At 40.2% G+C, this 21,652-nt stretch overlaps 1 protein-coding gene and 1 long non-coding RNA gene across 2 annotated transcripts in view; one reads left to right on the forward strand and one right to left on the reverse strand.

The window, feature by feature from the left end:
- Nucleotides 1-1,077: 1,077 nt before the first annotated feature.
- On the reverse strand, nucleotides 1,078-4,854 carry LOC104693190. Its single transcript, XR_752500.4, has 2 exons — nucleotides 4,466-4,854; nucleotides 1,078-2,710 (listed from the first exon to the last, which is right to left on the reverse strand). It is a non-coding gene; the product is annotated as an uncharacterized LOC104693190 (long non-coding RNA).
- A 219-nt stretch (nucleotides 4,855-5,073) lies between these two features.
- Nucleotides 5,074-21,652, forward strand: part of RASA1 (RAS p21 protein activator 1) — a 59,072-nt gene continuing 42,493 nt past the window's right edge. The window contains exons 1-2 of the mRNA XM_039567174.1: nucleotides 5,074-5,513; nucleotides 20,858-21,007. Coding sequence (XP_039423108.1) covers nucleotides 5,131-5,513; nucleotides 20,858-21,007 — 533 coding nt within the window. The 5' untranslated portion in view covers nucleotides 5,074-5,130. The remainder of the gene's footprint in view (nucleotides 5,514-20,857; nucleotides 21,008-21,652) is intronic.

A 21,652-nucleotide genomic window follows, 5' to 3' on the forward strand; every position in this document is an offset into this window, starting at 1 on the left:
CAGCCAGCAGCCAAGCTCCAGGCAGCTGCTCGCTCACTGCCTCACCAGTAGGACTGGGAAGAGAATCGGAAGGGTAAAAGCCAGAAAACTCATGGGCTGAGATATAGACAGTTCAACAAGGAAAGCAAAAACCATGCACACAAGCAAAACAAGGAATTAATCCACTGCTTCCCAAGGGAAGGCAGTTTTTCAGCCATCTCCAGGAGAGAGGGCCCCATCACGTGTAATAGTGACTTGGGAAAAAATACGCCATCACTCCAAATGCTCTCCTTCTTCCTCTTTCTTACCTCTACTTTATATAGTGAGCATGATGTCACACAGTCTGGAATATCCCTTTTGTCAGTTGGTGTCCTGGCTGTGTCTCCTCCCAGTCCCCCATGTACCCCAAACACCCTTCCCAGCATGGCAAGTGCATGAAAAGCAGAAAAGGCCTTGGCTGTGTGCAAGTCCTGATCAGCAATAACAAAAACATCTCTATATTATTAACCCTGTGTTCAGCACAAATCCAAAACACAGCCTCATATCAGCCACCATGAAGAAAATTAACTCTACCTCAGCTGAAACCAGCATCAGCATATAAACTTTAACTCTCATAGAAGAGGAAAAATGCTGCTTAACTAACTATTATATACTAAAAAAGACAGCAAATTTGTCAGAGAGGACACTGATAAGGACAAAGACATCTGTGAAAATCACATATGAAAAGAATCACAGTGTCTCAAAATAAATAAAATAAATATTCTTCAGTGTACTTCTACTTGCCTCTTGTGTGCTAAGATAATATGCCGCCACCTCTGTGACTGAAATTTATATCTTTCTTGTTTTTCTTTCTTTTAATCTCCAACATACTTAAAGATTGTGGCTGGCAACTAACAGTATCTGCCTCTTGAATGCCAGATCCATGACTTGCAGTTTGGGTTCCACTTTACTGACCAGTTTCATCCAGTCTCTAGATTAGATCTTGAATTTGGTTGGTTTGTAAATTAAAACACAACCCTAACAACTCTAAGTTAGTACCAACCCAGGGCTGTGCAAGACCATATACTTTTCCAACTGCTTAAAAGACAAAAATAAAGGTACTGATCCAGCAGTAATTTTTTAATGAATTTCAAATTCATAAACATACTGACTCTCAAGATAAAATAAAATTTCTTTAAGTATAGTCTTTTATTTGTGCTTAACTCATCTCCAGCTTAAACATTTGTTTGAAAAGATATCAAACCATGCAGGAGCAAAATCAGTAGGGACAAAAGGTCATGGAAGAGTTTGGAGTTTGAGAGTGATAATTTCTCATGTAACAAAAATTTTCTCAAGAATCAATAATAATAAAAAATTCATTAACCAAAAATACCACTTGAAAACAGTTGAACTCATAAAATGAAGGGAAATATTTAAAAAGCTGCTTAGCATTGCTGATCTAATCTCTGTCCAGTGATTCAATACAAACAAAATGGTCAATACAAACAAAAGCTTCTATTTTGTACCATGAGTATGGAAAAACGGACAACATAGACCCAAAATTAAATATGAAAGCAGTGATGATGGCTGTTTAATGACTGCCTTATGATGATCAGTCTCTGAACAGAATCAGCTGTATTCAATAAAAACAAAATATAAACATGATGAAAGTAGAGAATTTAAGTCACAGGAAATAAAAATATCAATATTCAAGTTCTTATCCAAATTCTGCCCACCTTTCCACCTCTTCAGCAATACATGTAGCATGACAGCTATGGAGGTAGGAAGAAACAGCACTCTCTGTAACTGTTTATTTTATATGTGTAAGAGTACAAGAGGAAGAACTGGAATAGCTGGAGCATTCCAGGTTCTTCATTACAGGACAGCTGCTTTCTTATCACTCTGTCCTATGACAGAAAGACTGAAAATTCCTCTGCTGCTATTAATTTCTGAAATAGGATAACACTTTGGAAAAGCTCAGGTAGAAGAGAGAAGCAGGAAATAAGGAGTGAAAGGGAAGGTTTGGTGGTATTTGTATCTCCTGTCCAAGCAATACCTTCTCTTTTAATAACTGAAATACTGTGTCACATTTTATGTGGCTTTTCACCCTAATAAGCATTAATGTTTAGCAGCTTTCAAATGTTGTAAAAACCCCTAATTGATTCTCTGACGCATCTGTGAAGTAGCTTCTTATTTTACTGATGGAGAAGGAATAACCTTGCTCAAATTACTTGCCCAATGCCATGCAAACCAGTGACAAACCCAGCCTGAATACCTGAGCTCCTAGTCAGGTACACATCTGCCTGGAACGTCTCCCCCTGTCACCGTTCTCACAATATGTATTATTACACTAGCTCAAACTAGGGAACATGCAAATGCACTTTTCAGGGAATCCAACCTGACACCATTCACACAACAGGGATGAAGGACTGACTATCCTATTGTCATTTATACCAGGGATTTCAGAAAAAGACGAATTTGCAGCAGCTCAAGAAGTATCAAGAAAAATATCATTACACTTGCCCCTTCATCCAGATACATCCATTTAAAAAAAGTCCCATGAAGGCTTGTAGCTGTAGTTTTGAGTAGTCCTGAGGGAAGCTTGGAGTTGGACTCAACGATCCTTACAGATCACTTCCAATCCGAGATATTTCATGATTCTAAAGAGGGAGTCGACTTCTAAGGCTTAAGAAGTGTCACAAGGTGATGTATATAACTTGCAGCACCAAGTAACTCGGGATGGCAACTTTGCCTGGAAAGTGAACAGAAAAGGTGTTTCAGGCGCAGACAGGTAACAGCTCAGCTGATACTACTCGGAGCTCTTTCCCTGCAGAATCCTTTTTGAATTTAAAACTGTTCTCACCAAAATAAACCTCCTGAAGGAGTGTTGTAGACACATTACCTCCTCCTGAGTGAAATTCTTAGCACAGCTGTCCTTCTAGTCCCCATGCCTCCATACACATGCTGCTGCCCTGGAAGGCACTTAGAAAAGCTTAGCTCATAAAGGGAATCTTATAAACATTTACACTGCATTTCTATATTTAGGCTTATTGCTACTACTACAGTGACAAGGCTGTGTAAAAATTATTTTGTTTAGAAATCTGTGAGGGAAAGCAAGCAGCAGTAAAGGGAAACCTAGAGAGAGAGCAGCCTACAACATTCCTTGAAATTACAATCCCTTAAAGCAGAAAACCAGCAATGAATGGATGTATTACAATGGTATAAACTGAGGGCTAGAGCCAGCTTCTCTTTTCACTGACCCTGGGCACAAACCCAGCATAATTCCACATACCTTAGTAGTGTAACTTGGAAGCAGAGCTTGCCCTTAAAAGGAAAGATATGAAACTGAATTTCAGCAGATAAAAAGAGCTTCAGAGCTGTGAAAGTGAGAGCAGTAGTTTGTTTTAGTGGCCTCAGGAAAAATTCACTTAAGACTTTTGGGTAATGCAAAGCTTTGAAAACCTGAATGTTTAGATGCCTTCTGAGACCTGTAGAGAGACATGCAAGTGTCAACGTGCTTCTACTTCTCAGCTCTTTTAAGACTGGGGGAAAAAATAAAATCTAAAGATATCTACATATTGTATTGCCTGGTAATGGCAATCACATGCTGTCTTCTTGACTCCAGAAGTACTTAGCTGTGAAGTGAAGCTGATGCATCCACTTAAGAGAGGAAAATGGTTGATGATATAGGTAGGTATAAATTTGGGGCAGGGGGTTTGAGAGCTTGCAGGCTTGAGTAACATGAAAAAAAACCAGTTTCAGGTAAGTACAGAGTAAAGCAGCAATGGAGTCACAGCTCTTACAAGGTAAACAGCACCACCAAGATGCATTTTTGAAATTTATTGTTACAGTCAGAATCCTTAAGGTTGGAAAATACCACCAAGATCATCGAGTCCAACCATTAACCCAACAGACAGGTCCACCACTAAACCAAGTCCCCAAGTGTGGACACAATATTGCTGCTAGCAAGAATTTTTCTTGCTTCTTTCCAGTCCCGTGAGATACTCTTCTCTCTCACGGAAGCTATTAGCAGAGTTCTGTAAATTATGAACACCTGCGACCATGCAGAGATTTGTTTATGGTACAGTAGAAAAATATTTTACAATGGATGTTTTAGGATTTTAGCCAATCACCCAAATAGGTGGCTGATCCTTTGACCAATTAGACTATGAAAAAAAGTCTTTTTTTTATATAAAAGAGTTTGTAAAATAATTAAATAAATCAAGATTGCTGCACAATTCCTGCCTGTTGGATCTCTCCTCTCCTCTCTACAGCTGCGGGATACCGTAATACTCAAGTACCACATCCATACAGTTTTTGAACACTTCCAGGGATGGCGAGTCCACCGCTGCCCTGGGAGCCTGTTCCAGTGCTCGACCACCCTTTCAGTGAAAATATTTTTCCTAATATCCTGTCTAATCCTCCATTGACAAAACCATATCCACTTGTTCCATCAGTACCTGAAGGGAGGATGTAGTGAGGTGGGGACTGGTCCCTTCTACTGTACCTGCAGTGGCAGGACCAGGGAAGATGGCCTCCAACTGAGACGGGGGAGATTCAGATTACACAGAATAAGCTGAGCTGGAAGGCACCTAAAAGGATCATCACGTTTCTTCACTGTTAGGGTGGTCAGGCATTGGAACACGTTGCCCAGGGAGATAGTGGAGTCATCATCCCTGGAGGTGTTCAAGAGGCGTCCAGATCTGGCGCTGGGTCATACGGGTTACACAGGGTTGCAGTGCTTCATGTTGAGTTGAAATGGTGAATCCTTCCCCAGTCCCGCGCGTTCGCAGATCTCGGCCGCGGAACAAGCTCTTTGCTTCCCTGGCCCGCACGGCCTCACGCCCCCACACCCACCGGCCCGCACAGCCCGGCCGGGGCCCCGCCGCCCGCGCACGCGCAGAGGCGCCGCGCAGGCGCCGAGTTCCCCGGGCGGGCGGGCGGCGCTTCCCTGGGGCGGCCGCAGGCCGAGGCAGCCGAACGGGGCCCTGCGGAGTGGGCTAGCCCCCGCCCAGCCGGGCATTGTTCCCGGCCCTTTTCCGCCGGGAAGTTTCGGCCGCGTCCCGGCTCCGCTTGCCTGCCGGGGCGGGGCGGGGTGGGGGCGGGGGGCCGGAGTCCCTTTGTCACCTCCTCCCCGCCGTGAGGCGGCCGGCGGAGGGGGCGAGGCTCAACATGATGGCGGCCGAGGCCGCGAGTGAGGAGGGCGGCCCGGGTACTGGGGCTGGGACGGCGGGAGCCGCCGCCGCCGGGGAGCTGGGGCACTGCCCTGCCGTGTGCCGGGGTAGGGCGCCGGGGCCGCAAGGCCCCTTCATGGTCGGCGGCGGTCCCCCAGGGGGGCCGGCTTTGTGCTCGGTTCTGGGGCTGCTGGAACTGGGCGCGGGGCCCGCCCCTCCGGCGGCGGCTGGGGCTGCCGATTCCGGTTTCCCCCCGCTGCCGCCGCCCCCGCCCCCGTTGGCCGGGGGGCTGGGGACAGTGGACGAGGGGGACTCTCTGGACGGGCCGGAGTACGAGGAAGAGGAAGTGGCCATTCCACTCAACGCGCCCCCCACCAACCAGTGAGTACCCACCGCCCCCGCCCCAGTCCTTGTGGGGAGTGGGTGCCGCGCCGCTGGGCCCCCACCTCTAGGCGGGGAAAGTGTGTGTCAAACTCGGCTGGAAGTCTCGCAGAAGTTCTGCGTCGTCCCCCCCCTTCCCCCCCCCCGCCCCCCCCCGCCTTCCGTCCCTCCGGTTCCGTTCCAGCAGGAAGGCTGCTTCACCGGGACACTGCCCGGGGTCTGCGGAGGGCAGCCCACCGCAACCCGGGAGGGTGAGCGGCGGCCGAAAGGAGGTCGGGCTCCTTCCCCTTCACCGGCAGCTGATCCTCTGGTACTGAGTGGGATCAGCTCATGGGAAAAAGGCGCTTAAGTTAGTTTTTTGCAAGTTTTCATAGCAATACTGCAGGCTGCCAGGAAGAGTGAGCTGTTCCGGCTGTGGTGTAAACTACCTGTTGGGGAGACTTTTCCAGTGACTGATAGCGCCTTCTCAGTAGAGCCATAAACTTAGTTTCTCTAAATAGATTAAAAAATCCTATCTGTACCATAAAATACTTCTTATACTACATCATCATTTTGTATTGCATTGCTTTCTGCTGGGAAAAAAAAAAAGGTAACCTATTTCTTCCATTTTTTATAGAAACATAGCCAAAGTAATGCCCACACGTTTGATCTTTTTAAAAATTCAGACAGTCTTGAACCATAGAAGTAAAATGAATTAAAATAATTTCAAATTTTAAAAGCTTTTACAGAGGGATATTTTTATAAATGTTTTAACTGCCTTGCTGCTCAGCCAATTTAAAGTTGTTTTCATTTAGATTATGCTTGGATAGAGGAGACATTTGGAATAAATTGTAAACTTATAGTTAGGTTTTATGGTGCTTGTCCATATATTAGGTTAATTTGCATTCTTGCAGTGCTGGTAATAGAAATAATCTTGCACTAGAGGCAGACTAATTTCTATGTTTATGTTGTGTGAAATATAAGATCAGATAATGTTATATAGAGTCCATGTAATTAGTAAGTACTGTAAACACAACCTTTGGATTTTATTGTAGAAAATCTGCAGGTTTATGCAAAGCACTTCCAAGATGTGTATTAGAACAGAAAATAAACCTTTTTTTCCATATCCTTTTCATATTCTCTCCAAAATGAAATTGTTTCAGAGCCCTAAATTTTTTCATTAGTATAATTTATATAAATATGTTGTTCCTGAAGTTCTGGTAAGTATAGTGGATAATTTAGGGGGCAACATACAGTTGTATTTAAAGAGAGATATATGGATAGGTCAGAAAGTTAACCTAAAAATTTACGTGAATTTTGAGTTCTTTCCTTATATTCTGTCATAATTTGACTGGCAGAGTTAAGATCTGCATTACATACTTTCAGGATTTCAGGAGCCATTGTCATTTTAAGTGGGACATAAAATTGTAACATTATGGGATTTCTTTTTAAATTAGTCTCTCTAACCTTGACAGGCTTCCTAGCAGTCCTTTTATCTTTTGGTTTCTAGACTTTGTGTGAAAGTTTGTAAACATTGAGGCCTTGTGTTCTGAAGACAGTGTTTGAATAGTCTTAAACTTGTAGAAGTTCCTAGTAAGTTGGAAATAGGATTAGGCAGTTTTGAAAGAAGTCTGGGAAACAGAAGCGCATAAAAAGCAAAGTTACTTCTTCAGGATTGCGTGCCACGCACAGGAGGTACAGGATTTTGCTTTTCTCGTTTTTCTCTCTGAAAAGTTCAGAGTGCTTCTGTCAGACCTAAGTTCCTCAGAGAACTGAGGAAAAAGCCAAAAATCAAGCTTATTTGCAGTATTTTTGGAAAGCAGGGCAATTATTTATGAGTAATCAGTTTTTAAAACTAAATTAATTGTTACCACATCTACAATTCTGAGTGGATTTTGCAGTCAAAACATTGTCTGGTGCAATACTATAACCATGTGCAAGCAGCATGGTTAACTTTTAGAAAAGGATGTTAGGTTTCTGGCAAGGAGTACAGGCTAGGGGAAGACTTCAGCCCTGATGTTGTTTTGGCAGAGAATGCTACTTACCTTATACAGGACCAGGGCATAGTTTTGTAGTTAAATGTTCTGTTGAAGAATGTAATACTGGAGCAGACAAGAAGTAAAATACATTTAGAAATTGATTCAGAAGTTTGTACTTCCAAATACTTAAGCCTTTTCTTTTTAATTTTTATCCTTGGTGTGGGACTTTTCCATAAAATATTTAAGTTGGCTGATGATTTAGAAGCTTTTTTCCCGGTCTTTAATCTCTTATTTTTGCTATGCAGCATCAGTTTTTATCATTCTCATTTAAGTCATAAAATCGGCATATGTCAGTAGTAAATCCGGTCTTTTCAGTACTGCTGTTTTATTTTGGAAATGCTCTTTCTTTGTAGTTATACCATCTGCTTCTCTAGGGTTGAGCTATTGATTTATTACTAAAACCAGAGATCAGTATTAATCTGTCATCATATATACAGGAAGCTCCAATATGAGTCTTTGAGAAGAGTAGTGGATGTTTCAGTTTAAACTTGTATTAAATTTCTCCAGTTGGATGTGATTACAGGATTGCTGTTCCATTTGTTTAAATATGATTGCCAGCTCCACCCTGTCCCACTTTCTCCTTGTTCATTCAGTTTTTATAGGAGGAATGCATGATGGCTTGATCGATAATTCCACAATTCTGTCACATGGCTTTTCCAGTCTTAATTGCTTACAATATCTGATGTGTACATGTGAGATTTGAGAGTATTCTTCACTCCTGGCCTTGCCATAATACAAAATTACTGTTCTCCTCTATAAGAATTCACATGTGTTATTTCTTTTATAATAGTAACAATTCACTAGGTTTGTTTGCCTTCCCATGGACATGCATTGCATTGTAGGATTTCCTGAGTGGTTACCTTCTCTCCAGAGAGAAGTATCTGGTAAATGTTGCTGCTGGTTTGTCCAGGTTCAAGCTCCAATCTTAGATTAGACTTCTAAGTATAAAATAAAACATTCTGCATAAACTTAGACACAACTTTATCACTTCTTCTCTGAGCTTGTTTTACGAGTTAAAAAGACAAACCCAGAGCAAACAAAACACAAACCGTGCAAAATATGACTGCATAGTCTTCCAAGTTTTAGGTTGTAAAGATGTTACAATTGCTTTTTAAAACATGAGTATGCTTTTAAATACTGTAAAGCTGACATTCTGGCTTTCACAGTAACTAATATGAAGAGATGGGAAATTAAGCAGATGCAGGTTCTGCATTTCCCATCAGGGTGTTGTAAATATAGTTTGTTCAAGGAGATTTGGGGAATATGTCTGCTCTTAGTGCGTATTCTTTAATATTCAAGCAGTGGGAGGATATTAGCGTGCAACACCTTCTCTTTATTCACAAACTCAAAATCCCCCAGTAGGGTTGATTTTTAAAATCTTTGATCTGGAGTGAAACTAACTTGAGGCTTGTCTATTCAGTTTGTGGGGGGGTTTCATTCTTCTGGAGCACAGCGGTGGTGTGTTTATGTTGCAGCTTAGTGCTAGGTGGGAGGCACAGGGTACTAAGGAATAAAGTGGGCAACTCTGTGTTTGTTTAGGTCATTTTTCCCCTTGCTTTCTGTCCCATTTGTAGAGCTGAGTGACAGAGGCTCAAATAGTGTAAGGAAATGCCCTTGGATTTAATGAATGAATGCTGATTCAGTTATGTATTTGATTTAAAATCTTAGTTGACAAAATTATTTTATATCCTAGTGTTGCATTAATGTGGCCGTAGCAGTTCCAGTATTGCAGCAAAACTGGCATTTTCGTGTGGTGTTTTTTGAGCAGTGGTTATCAGTTTGAAATGGAAATCAGTTGAAATCTGAAAATGATGAACCACACAAAATGAAGTAGGGCATCAAAATACTGTCTGGCTAAAACAAATCTTGCCCAAAGCAGCTATATTCTTACAGTCACTCTTGATGCTTGTTGAGGCAACATAATAACAAGAAAAAGCACTGAAGATAAAGACAGGTAGAGGAATATTAGGTAAGAATGGATTGTGTTAAAGTAGAACATTTTTCTGGTATCTTCATGTGAAGGTGGCAAGTTGCGAGTTCTGCGGTATTTGTTACAGCAACTCAGGAAAAGGAATTTTTTTCTGAATAATGGCAGAAGACCCTTTTCCAGACTAATGAATGAATCTATTGCACTGGAAACTGGGAGGAAATAATGTTGGTGTGTTCAGTTAGGTACTGTTTAAAAAAAAATGAAATGTGATGTTAATAGATTTTAGTGTATGAGGTTTAGTGTATGGCAGTTAATGTAGTTAGCATTTAATATTTTCTTTTTTAGATAATGAATATGTTCACCAGTTCCTGTTGTGTGTGGAAGAGAACACCTTATTTTTCTAAGTTGGTGGGTAATGTACTCCAGGCCACTTCTGGCTGGATATGTGGTGTTAGAAGTACTGTATTAAATGAGTGGTTAAGCACAGCAGAACAGCATCATACCTACCTGCTACAGGAAGTGAAGCAGTAAGTAAACTGAGTGTGTTAGTTACATAGGTAAATGAAAACTTCAGAAAAATAAAACCAGAAGTGGGACAGCATTTGAAGCTAGAAGTTTGAGGAGGACTTTTCAGTAATTAAGTCAGTATTTCTAGTTAACATCAGATAATGTCATTTTGTTTAAACAGCAACTAGAGTCTCTTGATCTGCTCTTTATTTAGTTTTTATTTTGTGTCATAGATTGACTCCCAGAATATCAGTGTGTGACTTTGGCAGTTCATCTACTAGCCTACCCCATTAAGAAGTGTAATATCATGCTGTATTTTTTCACCCTTTTTTTATCTAAGTGTTTAATGCTTGTGGAGGGAAGAGGAACACTAATTTTCTAGTTAGGGCTTAGGTCTCCTAAGTATAGCACTCCATATTTTGATTCAGGCATAAATTCTTAAGACTCCTGTAGCAGTTTTCAGTTTCTTTCATATCTTTCTCCCAGACAAAACAAGCATCTTGTTATATGTCTTGCTGGTAGGCACAGTAGAAGGGAGGAGAAGGCATCTTGTTTAAACTAAGTATTTGTGCTGCACAGAAGTATTGCAGGGTTGATTCCTCAGTGCCCCTCCAGAGTATGGTCAGTACCAGTAAAATGTTACCAGTGCTTGACAGAGTTTATATACTTGACCCGCTTTTTAGACTTTTATATGCTATTTAAAGACTGAAGGTAGTCTTCAGTAGTTTTTTGTGTAAAATACCTTGTCTATCACTCTGGATAGTAATAGAGCAGAAAAAAGTTTCTGTTATTAAATGGGTCTATCTTTAAATCATGTTCAGTGCTGAAGGTGGTGAGGAGTATTCAGCATGGATTTATAAGGGGAGAATTGTGCTTGACCAACCTAAGAGCCTTCTGTGATACAGTCATTGACTTGGGGAGAAAGGGAGAGAGTTTACTGTAACTTTAGTAAGGCTTTGGACCCTGTCTCCCATAGTCTCCTTACAGACAAACTGACAGTGTACAGGTTAGGTAAAGGGGCATGATGTACATTGAAAACTGGTTGAGTGACTGGTAACAGAGCATAATCAGCAGCTCGGAGTCCAGATAGAGGCAAGTCACTGGTGGTATTCCCTAGGGTACCACCAGGGGCCAGTACTGTGACCTGGATGCTTGGGCAGGGTGCATGCACCCTTAGCAAGTTCACAGATAATGCAAAACTGGGAGAGGAGTAGCTGAAAACACCCGGTAGCTGTGCTAACATCCAAAGTGATGTGGACAGGCTGGAGAATTGGGCTGCAGGAGATCTTGTGTAGTTAAAAAAAGTTAAAAAAAGGAAATACAAAGCTCTGGCACTGTGGAGTAGTAACCCCAAGGATGTGGTGGGGCTAAACAGGTGGAAAGTAGCTCTGCAGAGAAGGATGCGGGTGTGAGGATGTGAACAAAGCCAGAAGCGTGCCTGTGTGGTGAAGAGGGCTGACAGTATCTTGGGCGTCATTGGGAGGAGTGTTGCCAGCAGCTTGAGGGGGATGATCGTTCCACTCTGCTCAGCACTGGTGAGACTCATCTAGGGTATTCAGTGCTGGCCTTGCCAGTTCAAGACAGACATGGAGTTACTTGAGGGAGGTCTGTGCAAGGCCATCAAGGTGATGAAGGGACTGGATCATCTGTCACATAAAGAGAGGCAGAGGGAGCTGGTACTGTTGATCCTGGAGAAGAGGAAGCTTGAGTGGGTCTTAAACATGAGTATAAAGATCTTATGGGAAGGGTTGAGATGAGAATAGTAGACTGACCTCAGTGGTGTGAGGTGACAGGGCAAGAGGCAATGGAGACAAATGGAAAAACTTGAATTGCCATTTAAATACAACATGTATTTATGTATGTATAATGTTTTTGTTTATTTATTGTTTTGTTCGGGTTTTTTTATGGTGAAGGTGATCAAACAGTGACAATGATTGCTCGGAATAGTCATGAAGTCTCCATCACTGAAGATATTCCTGACCCAATGGAACACAGCCCTGAGCAACCAGATATAGCTGATCCTATCTGAGCTGGGGGCAGGAGGGGGGCAAGGTTGAACTAGATGATCCCCAGTGGTCACCTCAACTCAAGTGATTTTATCTATATGTATAGAGATACTATTTATAGGTGAGGATCCACATTACAGGACCAATTTGCTGAAAACTGTTACTGTAATTAGTTGGGAATAAAGTCATGACAGTAGCTAAAGGGAAGATTTGTAATGAAAGCACAAGGAATTTTTAGGTTGGCAAAAAAAATATTTAATTACTTTCTATGTAGATACATAACTTAATTTCTCTGGTGAAAGCTCAGGAGTTTGCCTTTAAAAGGTTTTTCTAAAGTAGCTAACAGTGACTTTTAAATATTTAATTATTTACTGCAAATACCTAGCTTTTCCATCTAGGGTATGTTTTTATTATAATTACATGTATTAATTAATGTATCCCGTGTTGCTAGATTAATTTCAAAGCTCCAGTCATATTTTGGGAATGGAGTATTGCGTTTTCCAGGACACTTGATGTACACAGTGTGTTATGGAAAGTTAGCAGTCTGATTCTTACGAATATCAGACCCAGAAAAGTAATTTTCATGTTAAAATTTCAGTATTTTCAGCTACTTTTCGGGCCAACTTCACACCATATCAATTTTTTTTGGTTGGTGTTCTGTTTTTTGCTAAACTGAAATAGCATTAGTTGTTCATCCTCAAGTTTGCAGTTTTTTGTGAATATAAAGTTTCATGAGGGTTGGAATATATAGAATCATAGAACCATAAAACAGCCCAGATTGGGACAGACGCTCGAAGTTCTTATGTCCCAGCCTTTTGGGGCAAAGGGAGTATAACTGAGATTATCTTGCAACCTGTCCAGTCACATCTTGAAAACCTCCAGTGAGGTTTTTCTTCCTACTGAGGGAGGTTGTTTCAGTGAATGATTTTTAACTACTGGAACATGGTGATGAGATGCCCCATAGCCTTTTCTTCAGAGAGGAGGGGCCTAGCTCATTCATTCCTCATGAGACAGGTTCTTCAGCCTTTTCTTCGTCTTAGTGTCCCTCCTTTGGATCCTCTCCAGTCTGTTCACATCTTTCTTGAATTGTGTGGAGCAGAACTGGACACAGTACTCCAGCTGCAGCCTCACAGCTGGGTGGAGTGGGATGATCACCATCTAGGTTTAGCCAACTTTTGATAGTCGACTCAGGAATCATATGGTAATTATGTGTAGATTTGTGTTAAGGTGTTTCTCTGAAATTTTCATCTTCTTTTTTATTGTTATTGAGTTAACTTCTTGCTTTCTGTAAAATTATATATCTCTATGTAAATATTTAGCCATATAAAGGAAATTCTGTTTATGGCCCATGAGGCTTTGTATGGTTATTTTATAGATAAATTGTATTATATTTTCTATTTATAAAATATAAGAGTGATCATTAAGTCAGTTTCTTCTCAATATTGCCATATGTTAATAGAGTTAGCATTTGAGATGTTACCAGATTCAAGGTTGGATATTTACATAATACCAAACACTAAGGAATTGCTTGCATTGTCTTATTCAAAGCACATTTTTTCCTCAGTTTTTTTCTTGCGTAGATTTTTATGCTTTCTAAGCATCTGTGGATATTTTTGTTACTTCTGTTCCTTAAAACAAGAAGGATGCTAGAGAAATGTCTTTATTCCTATGGTGGACAAACTGAGCAACATCTTAGAAATTCCTTAGTTATTGTCAAGAGTATCTGCTCATTTATGTAGCCTTATTAACTTTGTTTCAGAAGTAATAACTCAGTTCTAACAGAAAAAGGTGTATTTTTCACCTGAGGGCACAGATACCTAGCGTGTATAAATGGAAAGTTTCTTGCTAAGGCCTTTAATGAGTTCCAGAATTCATTGCCTAATCTGACTCTTTAGTAAGAAAAATGCCAGCTGTTTCAAGAGCTATTTTTCATCAAGTTTAGCTGTATTTCTCTTGCTTATTGGTGGTTTTTGGGAAAATGAGATAGGCAGCCTTCTTTTCAGTGTTGGATATTATGCTCTTGTCACACCTGTGTCTCTTTGAAAATTATGGCATTGTTTGCTACGGCTGTTGAAACTTTTAGAGCCTTTCTGTCCTTTTGGAAATTATTTGTGTTATTCTTTTTACTATATGCTTATTCTGCTATTTCATGTTTTCATAGTCTCTTTGTCAAGACATACTGAGGTTTTCAGTTGATCTATTTAGTTCTAGCTCAGACCTGACATAAACTGCTGAGAGAGTTTTAATGGCTTTCTTGTGGAGGTGTGCAAGTCCCACAGTTAGACAAAGATAGTGTGCCAAAGAGTGCTTGTGGTAGTGACTTTCCATGTTAGTTGGTGGTTCTCAGTCTTGTAGTGCAGCACAGTTCAGTCAGTCTTCCCTGTGCTATTTTTGAGGGATTTTTGGAACAAAAAAATGAGAAAAGCAGAATGAGTCTTTGTTAGGCATACATGGGTATGCTTGAGTGCCTCTTAGAAAAATGCCTAGGAAAGCAAAAGGGATGAAAATCTCTCCCTCATGTTCTTAGAACAGTATGTAACACTCAATGTCATGCACATGACACAAAGAACACTTACTTGGCTAGAAGTTAATTTCAGCTGCTGATTTTAAAGGTGCATCCATTGTAGTATATTTGGAGATCTTTTTCTGATAGCAAAGTTTTGTGATGTGGAGAACCACAAAGACTTGGTGAAAAGTTGGTAACTACTGAATAATGACTAATAAGATGGAAGGAGATGAATGTAGTAAAATCTAACTGAAATTTAATTTAGTTTAATTGCTACAAATTATGTGCGTAAAGGCAGTATCAGAGCCTACAGATAGGACAGAGATGGGGAATGAAGTCATCATAAAAGGCAGAATCTGGATAAAAGTAGTAAAACCAAGAGTGCTGTTTAGACTGGGAGAAACTATTAACACTGAAATGAAACTCAGCAGTGAATAGGAGCATTGAATCTTGTCTTGGTTTAAAATCTGCTGAGGAGAATATCTGCCAGAAAAATAATCAGGGTGGAAACCTTCCTGCAATGGAAAAACAACCATTCCTTCCAAATTATTGTGACTTCAAAAATTACGAGGCTTCCAGGCCAAAATATGGGAAAAGGAATAACATTACTAGGAAGTATATATATGAGCTATACATACATATATATATATATATATATATATATATATATATGTCTCAGAACAAACAAACAAAAAAACCCCCTGAAGTTTTCTCGCCCGTTAAGCACTTTTCCCTTGTGGTGTAGTTACGACCACAACCGGCAGGGGCGCTGATAACTCTGGTGATGCAAGAGCTGTAGTGACTGCCTTGTAGCCGACAGAGGGTGCCAGCGGGCTCCGGTGAAGCAGGCAAGGTGCAGTACCGCGCTCTTGTGGCCAGCAGGGGCACTCTGATACAAGAGTGGGACCTTCGCAGGTGATGATGGCCCTGGCCTCAGCCAGCACTCAGGCATTGGGTCTGGGCTCCCTTGCAGCAAGGAATCAGGGAAGCAAGCAGGCGGGTTTTGGTCACACTGCCGAAAATGATGAGGTAGCAATATCCTAGGCCAACCACACTCACTGTTACCCCTGTGGCTCCTCTCCTCGATTGCCTAAGGAAAGGACAGTCCTGCCCTCATGCCTCACAGGATCCCAGGCCGAGCTTACACCTCTTGTGGTATCCCCTGAACTGTGGGGGACCCAGGAGGAAACAGTGACAATTCTTGGCACAAATGACTGCAGTGATCAAATGACCACAGGTGATCATGGTGGGATATCCTCATCACGGTGATCCACCCCCAAGACAATCTTCACATGGAAGGCTTGAGAGGAGGATGGTTGAGGTTAACAGAATATGAAGACAAAAATAATAATTCAGAATATTTTGTTGGGTAATTTTTCTCCTTTGTCTTCATGAAACTCCTTGAGATTTTTGTGTGTCTTTTGAGATTGAGGATTTTTGCACTTCAAAGTAGTCTTTGCTCTCTTTTGCCTGTAATTGAAACAGAGCTCGTAGTCTGAGGTGGTAACAAGAATCTCTAATGTGTGAAAGGCACTAAGGCAGAGTCTGACCATGATTCCACAAGTTCTCCGCTGTTACTACAGGCTTGAAGCACCATGGTTTGGCTGAGAAGAGCCTTGAGTGAAGTGCATGTGGCATTTGATGACTGTTTTTCCTGTGCATCATAGCTTTTTCTAGATAGAAATAGAGAGGTCTACAGATGTTATCAACATCTATATTTGTACTAAGTTGCTGAAACTCACTTTTACTTCCCTTCAGCACTTCCTCTTGCACTCTCTTCTCCCTTACCTACTGTGTTCCTAAGCAAAAATTGCAGTGTACTGTAAGAGCAGAGTCTTTTAGTGGAGCAGCAAAGCTTCATATTTGGTTTTGCCACATGTAAAAAGGAAATATGTAAATAGAAGGATTTGGTTGTACAATGTGACATGCTTCCAGGTGCAATAGCAGCTGCCTCCTTCCATATGGTAAATTCACCATCTGCTACCTCTTTGTGAGTGGTTTATTCCTTTCATGGGCCTTGTGGTGTTGGGGCCATGTTGGGGGCCAGAAGCCATATATCTGTACTGTGAACTGGTTAAAGGGATGCAGTGTAACTGCATTCCTTCTCACAGTAGAAAGGGCTTTCTGGGCTTAATGGGGCTGGTGTGACTGGGGGTGTGATAGCCAGCATCTTTCATGGAGCATGGAAAAATACAGGGATCTCTTGTTTGCCTACGGACCAGAGGTGACAGCTCTGACTGCAGTGAGGTTCATAACTTGACTTATGGTTGTGAGCCACTCAGTGTGGAGTGGTATGGGCACCATTCTTGTGCACACCTCTATGTTACTTGTATGGATATAGGAGCTCTTTGTGATGCTGTGTCTTTGTTCTGTCTTCTTACTGTAATTAAATTTTGATAGATAGGGTTGGAGTTTTGAAGATGCTGCTTTTGATTTACACTGGCAGATGGGAGTATTTTCATGCACAATTTTGACTGGTTTCCGAAACACAGAAGCCTTTTATTGGTATTCTCTTAGGAGCAAAATAAAGAACAATTACACAAATTTCTTAAAGCAGGCAAGTTAAACAAGTGGTCACAGAAACAGCCACCTGAATCATTTCGTAACATATTTTTGCAAGGCTACTTACTCTCTTTGAATGTGTGTTATAGCAGCAACTGTATTGTTAAAGCCCTAGCTGTGATTCAGAATGTCATTGAATTATGCTTGCTCAAAACACAGTGAAAGTAGTGGGTTGTCAGCATTTAAAAACATGCAAAGGTAATGTTAGAAATACAGAAGTGTTCCTAGGTAGGATGAGACAAACAAGCAGAGGTGACTGACTAAAAATTATAGGGACCTTGTCTTCGCCAATGATGGAAGATGTACGTCTAAGTGGTAGTGAGTTAGAGTTTTGAGTGCAGGCATTTGTAAGTCACAGTCACCTGGCAACTTCTTACGTATGAACAGCTAGGCAGGTTTTTAGTGTGATACTTTTCTATCCAAACCTTAGTTCCTTTCACGAGCCTTAAACTATGCTATAAATAGTAATTGTTTTTGCGTTCATTAAGAATCTCTAAGGTTAGTGTTGCTTCTGACTGAAAACATTAAACTTGAAGATGTTTTGATTGCAAAATACTGAAGTTGTAGATCTTGACTTAGAAAACTCAGAGGGAGAGATGGTTTCTTGTGATGTATTTTTGCAGAAATACTGATATCAGGCTTCGCTCAGATACCTGATTGAAGCTTAGAACCAAAGGATCTGGGGCTTACTTTATTTAATTTCAGAAATTTTGGTAGCCTGTTTATATCCTTTTCTGCACACTATTGTCTGATGAAATTGGGAGTATGGCTAGCTCTGTAGTTTACTCATTTCTGGTGTACTTTGTTTGGATAGCATTGACTATTGGATGGATCTATCTTTGATAATACAGCATAAGAGATCTCAAAAGCTTTCGTTAGTACTTGCTAGATTAGTCAATATTCACAGAAAAATTGACCTATGGATGTATTTCAAGGCAGGAAAAAAAACCCCAACCATTTTGGAGAAATATTAAGAAAATATATAATGTCACTCCTTAACTGAGCACTTGATATCCTTAGATCAGATTGAGTACTGCAGTTTTGTAAAACAGTCTTTACTGTTTGCTATCAAAGTCCTTGAAGATAATGACGGAAAGTTGCCAAGTGTAATACTGAAAACTGGTGAGAGCAGGATGAGTTATTAGGCACGCACTTCTGACAGTGATGTCTTTCAGTGCTCCTAGATGGTATATTGCTTGAACAATCTGTTTTTATCTATTGATGAACCTCTGCTCTCTGGGAAAAATGCAGTTATTTCTTGACAACCATTTTGCATACTTTAATGGTCTCATACTAGTTTGCACTTAAGTGTGTATCCTGTTTTTTAAAAGATGAGTGCAATCTACAGAGGTTTCCTGAGGATACCACTTGAGCAGTTTTCTCTTATCATTGCTCAATATTGACTGCTTTACTGTTGTTTGTATTGAAGTTAGTATTAATATGAATTTCTGTGGCTACTACTGTAGAGTAATTTGGTACATTACACTAATGCAGAGTGAGCTGTAAAATACAATGATTTTTTTCTATCAGAAGTTAACATTTTATATATGGGCTCAGTGACACTGAATTTAATTGCACTCAGAAATTAACTTAATATTTTTATTTCAGAAAACAGACCTTTTCTTAAGTGCGTTACCAGGTAATAAATGTCTTCAGTCATGATTGATATAAAACTGTTGAGTGGGACAAAATATATATATAGGCTATTCAGTGTTAGAGAATGTGATCTCTAGTATGTGGGATATACCAATATATATATTGCTGTCACCAGCAAGGAGGGTGCCTTTTTTGTTTGAAGATTCTGGACTGAAAATTGGAGCACCTAAGTTTGTGCTGTTGTTATTAGAAATCCTGGTCCCTTACAGAAAAATGAGTTCTTTTATCTGCATATGATCCTGCCTTTCTGCTTACTCTGTAAATTTTTTATTGGTAATTTGCATTCTTATTAAGACTCCCACCTTCTCCATTTTGAAATTGTGCCTTTCTTTAAGTTTGGCATTGTAATGCAGTGTGTCTCTCAATAGAATTAATATTATTTTCCTCAAGTGGGTGTTAAATAGGAACAAATAAAAGCTCAGTGAACCTATTACTAGTCTAAAATAGATTTCATGAAATGGAATGTTGGTTTCTTCATCTGGAAAGTTTCTTGGGTTTCTGGGGAGTTCTATACTTCATGAAAGTCAGTCTATCCAGGAAAGCAAAGGAAAGTTGTGATGTGTTGGCAACAAACTCATTCAAGTTTCAGCTGTGCTGTGCACACTGACACACAGAATATTTCATCCTAGTTACTTCAAAATCAACAGTCTTGATTTTGTTTCAATTCCTAAAGGACCCTCCTGGTAGGGAAGGTGTGATCCACTTCTTTGTGAACTGTTCTTGAGCGACAGGTTTCTGTACATGAGGCTGCTTTGCTCTGGAATAGAATGACACAGGATCTTGCTAATATAACTAGGCCTGCATCAGTGTCAAATTTTAAACATTGTGCAGATACAACAGGGCTTCTACTGGTTTAACTTGTTTTGATCAGGATGAGGAAGAGAAGCAAAGGGGAGCAATATTAGCAAGCACCCAGTTTTGCCAGGTTAAACAATATCTATGCTTGTACTGCTCCTACTGGTGAAATGGTGTTTATTGGTTTAGTCGATCTAGCTTTTGTTCTGATAAAAGCTCTCAAAGCTTTTGTTTCCATTTTGTAGAAAAAAATCGTTTCTGTTCAGATTTTTATCAACAGCTCAGCTTTTTAATTTTTTAAATTTTTTTTGAAACTATGCTGTGAAATATTTGATATTTTTGCATCTATTAGTTCAAGACGTCATTTACATTATCTTTTCTAAATTGCATGTTTGTGAATCTTGCAAAATGTCTGTGAACTGTTAGAACTAAATGTTCTAATGGTACGTGATCTGAAACGGTGAAGGATTTAAATTGTCTGAAACAGTGGCTGTTTTGAAGCTGACAGTTTCTGAGTGTAAAAACTAAAGGTTTAATCAAGCAAAGTTAGGTGGAAGAGCTACTGAATTATTGCAATATATAGCTCTGGAATATGCTGTGGCTTGGTGAAGGTAATGAGAACAGTGGCTGTCTTTGAAAACTGCTCTTCATTTAAAAAAAAAGAAAGTTGTACTTGATCATTTGGAGTAGAACATGTGTTCTGATAAAGGCCGTGTAAATAAACTGAGATAAGGTGGTTGAATGCTTGAATGGTAGCCGTAGATTAAAATGTTCCTTTGTCAGATTTTGCCGTCTGTGATTTGCCATGCATCGGCACTCCCTTTTGATTGAAAGGGTGCACGTTGGGATTAGGAAAGGTGGTTTTGGGGCTGGATGGTGGCCTGGTGACTGCTGTCCAGTTCTTTACTGGTTTTGCTGCAGCAGCATCTCTGTCAGCTGAGGAACAGCCTGATACAATTCACTTCTCTGTTTGTGCTTCTGAAATACCCAGCCTGAGCTGACGCCTGTGTAGGCTTAAAATACAGGAATCTTTTAAGTCAGGTGAGTCAGCTCTGTTTCTGTTTATTTAAAGTAAACAAATTAGGGAGGAGATAAAAACTGATGATATGTATAGAGCCTCTGCCTCTTAGGGTTGTTCCTTGGGAAAAGCAGGTTGTCTGAAAAACTGCTGTGTTAAAAATACTGTTTATTGGAAATAAGTAAACTAGGAGGTTGAACTTGTAACAATTTGATAGCTTTGAAACAAAGCTTTGGAGTTATATTGGTTATGACAGAAAGATTTTCTTTATTTCATAGGTCTGTTTTGTGAGAATAAACAAAACCCTTAAGTTCTAAGGACACCCATTTTTACTCTTTTGTTTCAGGTGGTATCATGGAAAACTTGACAGAACAATTGCAGAAGAACGTCTTCGACAAGCAGGAAAACCTGGAAGTTATCTTATTCGAGAGAGTGATCGGAGACCAGGTTCATTTGTGCTTTCATTCCTTAGTAAAACAAATGTCAATCATTTTAGGTGAGAGTTAAGTGTTTTATTTTGTATACTGTGATCTATTTTTTTTTTTGTTTCAGAACGCAGTAGAGCAGAAACAATGATTGTATTACAATGCAGTATTTTTGACTCTGTACCATGAAAGCATGGAGCAAGCTTCTTACTTGTGTTTAGTTGTTTTAAAACATGCTGCTTGAAAGTTACTTTATCGGATGAAGAACAAAAGTGTGAGGGATAATATCTGGATAGAGAAGCTTGCCTAAAGTGATTTGGATAGACTTAAAGCCCCATGCAGGTTTCATTAGTCAGTCAAGGAGATTGTTTTGTGTCTGTTCCATAGTAGTCACTGTAGTTAGCACAGTTAAAGTGCTAGCAAATCTGGTTGCTTCCTTCATTTTGAGGGGAAAAAAAACCACCAAAACAAACAAACAGCCCCCCAAAACAAACAAAAAAACCCCCAAACAAACAAAAAGCCACCAAAACCAATCTCAAACCAAAGACTGCAAAGAGCTCATATGTTTAGTAATCAAACGGCTTGCTGGAAACAGCTTTCAGCATGTGTTAAAATTAGTTGTTCTAAGTACAAGTAGCTCTTCATCCCGAGTTGCAACTAGGATTACTTTACCATTGTCATATAGTGTGCATTAGTAAGTTCAGTTATTCGTTGGT

Source organism: Corvus cornix, chromosome Z (genome assembly GCF_000738735.6).
Source record: "Corvus cornix cornix isolate S_Up_H32 chromosome Z, ASM73873v5, whole genome shotgun sequence".
NCBI classification, from domain to species: domain Eukaryota; kingdom Metazoa; phylum Chordata; class Aves; order Passeriformes; family Corvidae; genus Corvus; species Corvus cornix.